Raw genomic sequence first — 1,827 nt, 5'->3', positions numbered from 1 at the left:
CAGCAGGAAAGTATGTATTTTTTTGAATACCTAGAGTACTAAATGTTAATAGCAACTAAATGCATCAAATGTTAAATACTATGGCGATTACATCAGCATCTACATAATTCAAATGTTGTCGTGTGAATTTAATGATTGATTATTCATGTAAATTGTCAAGAATACGAAAATGTTGGACTCGTGAATTTTCTTTTCATGGTCTTCTTGTAAAAGTTTTGTCCTAAATTGGGAAACTGTTCTTGTTGTCCTAGATAATGGTTGCAGTGCAGTCTTGCAGAAACCGTAACATTTATGTTTTAGAATAAAGAGTTTTTCTTCATTTGAGATCACGTCCCTATGTATCGTTTATTATTGCGGTAACTTCTATAGTAGTTTGCTTGTTTTCATTTACTCTCTTCTTCTTCTTTTTTTTTTTTTTTTTTTTTTTTTTTTTTTTTTTGCGAGTGTTTAATACCTGTATATTATTCTGCAGCTGAAGAAGCTCCCAAGCTTGACAGTGCTAAACCTGCTGGAGGTGAAGACGCTGAGGTATCTCATTTACTTTCAACAGATTTGTTAGTTAGTCATTACGTTGTTTTTTGTTTTTAGTTTTGCCGTATTCATTTTGTTTTTTTTGTTTTTTGTTTTTTGTTTTTTTGTATTAATTTCCTTGTGTTTTATTTGGGCAGTGAAATGAAGCGGACCATGGTTTGGGTGAATGCAACGTATAGACAGACGGAGGAGAAAGTTAAATGCCTGGTCAACTATAGGGTTCATGTTCTTATTCTCAGGCACATTCTATTTTAATTAATTTGTTATTGTTCTGTCCCTTATGATTGTAGTTTTACCTTTCGACTCGGTCCCATTTTGCAACCCGTAATGCCTTTTTTCCCCCTTTTTTAATGTCGATGATAGACTCTGCAGGATTCTGATTTTCAAAAGGTTTCTTGGGAAGGCTCTCTTCATTGTATCCATTTTCAGTTTGTTAATGTGACGCCATTTAAATGGGAGTCAGTTGTTATTTAATCGCCATTCTCTGGTATATCTGTTTGATTTCACGACAATGTTGTTTGTCTCGATAATTATTTTAATTTCTTGATTAGAGGTTATTATTGTGTCTCAAAACCAAAATATGCAATCATGTGTGGTTGAAATGTTATCAAGAGGTATATTCCTATACTGACCATGAACACTGGTCCTAACGGAATATAGCAGTCGTGGCCTTAATAGACCTAGAATTAGAAAATAATGGGACTGGCAAAGAATTGTGTGAATTATCATTGAGCTTGCTTGACCCAAATTTTACTAGTACGAAATCCTCAAGGCATGTGACAATGATACCACATATAAGATATTCTTTTATAAGTACAAAGTAGATGAGCTTGCTTGACCCAAATTTTCCTAGTACGAAATCCTCAAAGAATGTGACAATGATATCATATATAAGTACAAAGTAGATGAGCTTGCTTGACCCAAATTTTTCTAGTACGAAATCCTCAAGGCATGTGACAATGACACCATATATAAGATATTCTTTTATAAGTACAAAGTAGATGAGCTTGCTTGACCCAAATTTTCCTAGTACGAAATCCTCAAAGAATGTGACAATGATATCATATATAAGTACAAAGTAGATGAGCTTGCTTGACCCAAATTTTTCTAGTACGAAATCCTCAAGGCATGTGACAATGACACCATATATAAGATATTCTTTTATAAGTACAAAGTAGAAGTTAATAATAATAATAATAATAATAATAATAATAATAATAATAATAAAAATCATAATAATAATAATAATAATAATAATAATAATAATAATAACAACAACAACAATAATAATAATAA

At 31.5% G+C, this 1,827-nt stretch overlaps 1 protein-coding gene across 1 annotated transcript in view; it reads left to right on the top strand.

The window, feature by feature from the left end:
* LOC21389243 (14-3-3-like protein C) overlaps nt 1–1,021 on the top strand; it is a 3,963-nt gene extending 2,942 nt beyond the window's left edge. The window contains exons 6-7 of the mRNA XM_024169875.1: nt 473–528; nt 669–1,021. Of these exons, the coding sequence (XP_024025643.1) occupies nt 473–528; nt 669–671 (59 nt within the window). The 3' untranslated portion in view covers nt 672–1,021. The remainder of the gene's footprint in view (nt 1–472; nt 529–668) is intronic.
* The last annotated feature ends 806 nt before the right edge of the window (nt 1,022–1,827 follow it).

Source organism: Morus notabilis, unplaced genomic scaffold, assembly GCF_000414095.1.
Source record: "Morus notabilis unplaced genomic scaffold, ASM41409v2 Scaffold1629, whole genome shotgun sequence".
NCBI lineage: Eukaryota > Viridiplantae > Streptophyta > Magnoliopsida > Rosales > Moraceae > Morus > Morus notabilis.
This window is presented reverse-complemented; position numbering and strand designations above follow the sequence as displayed.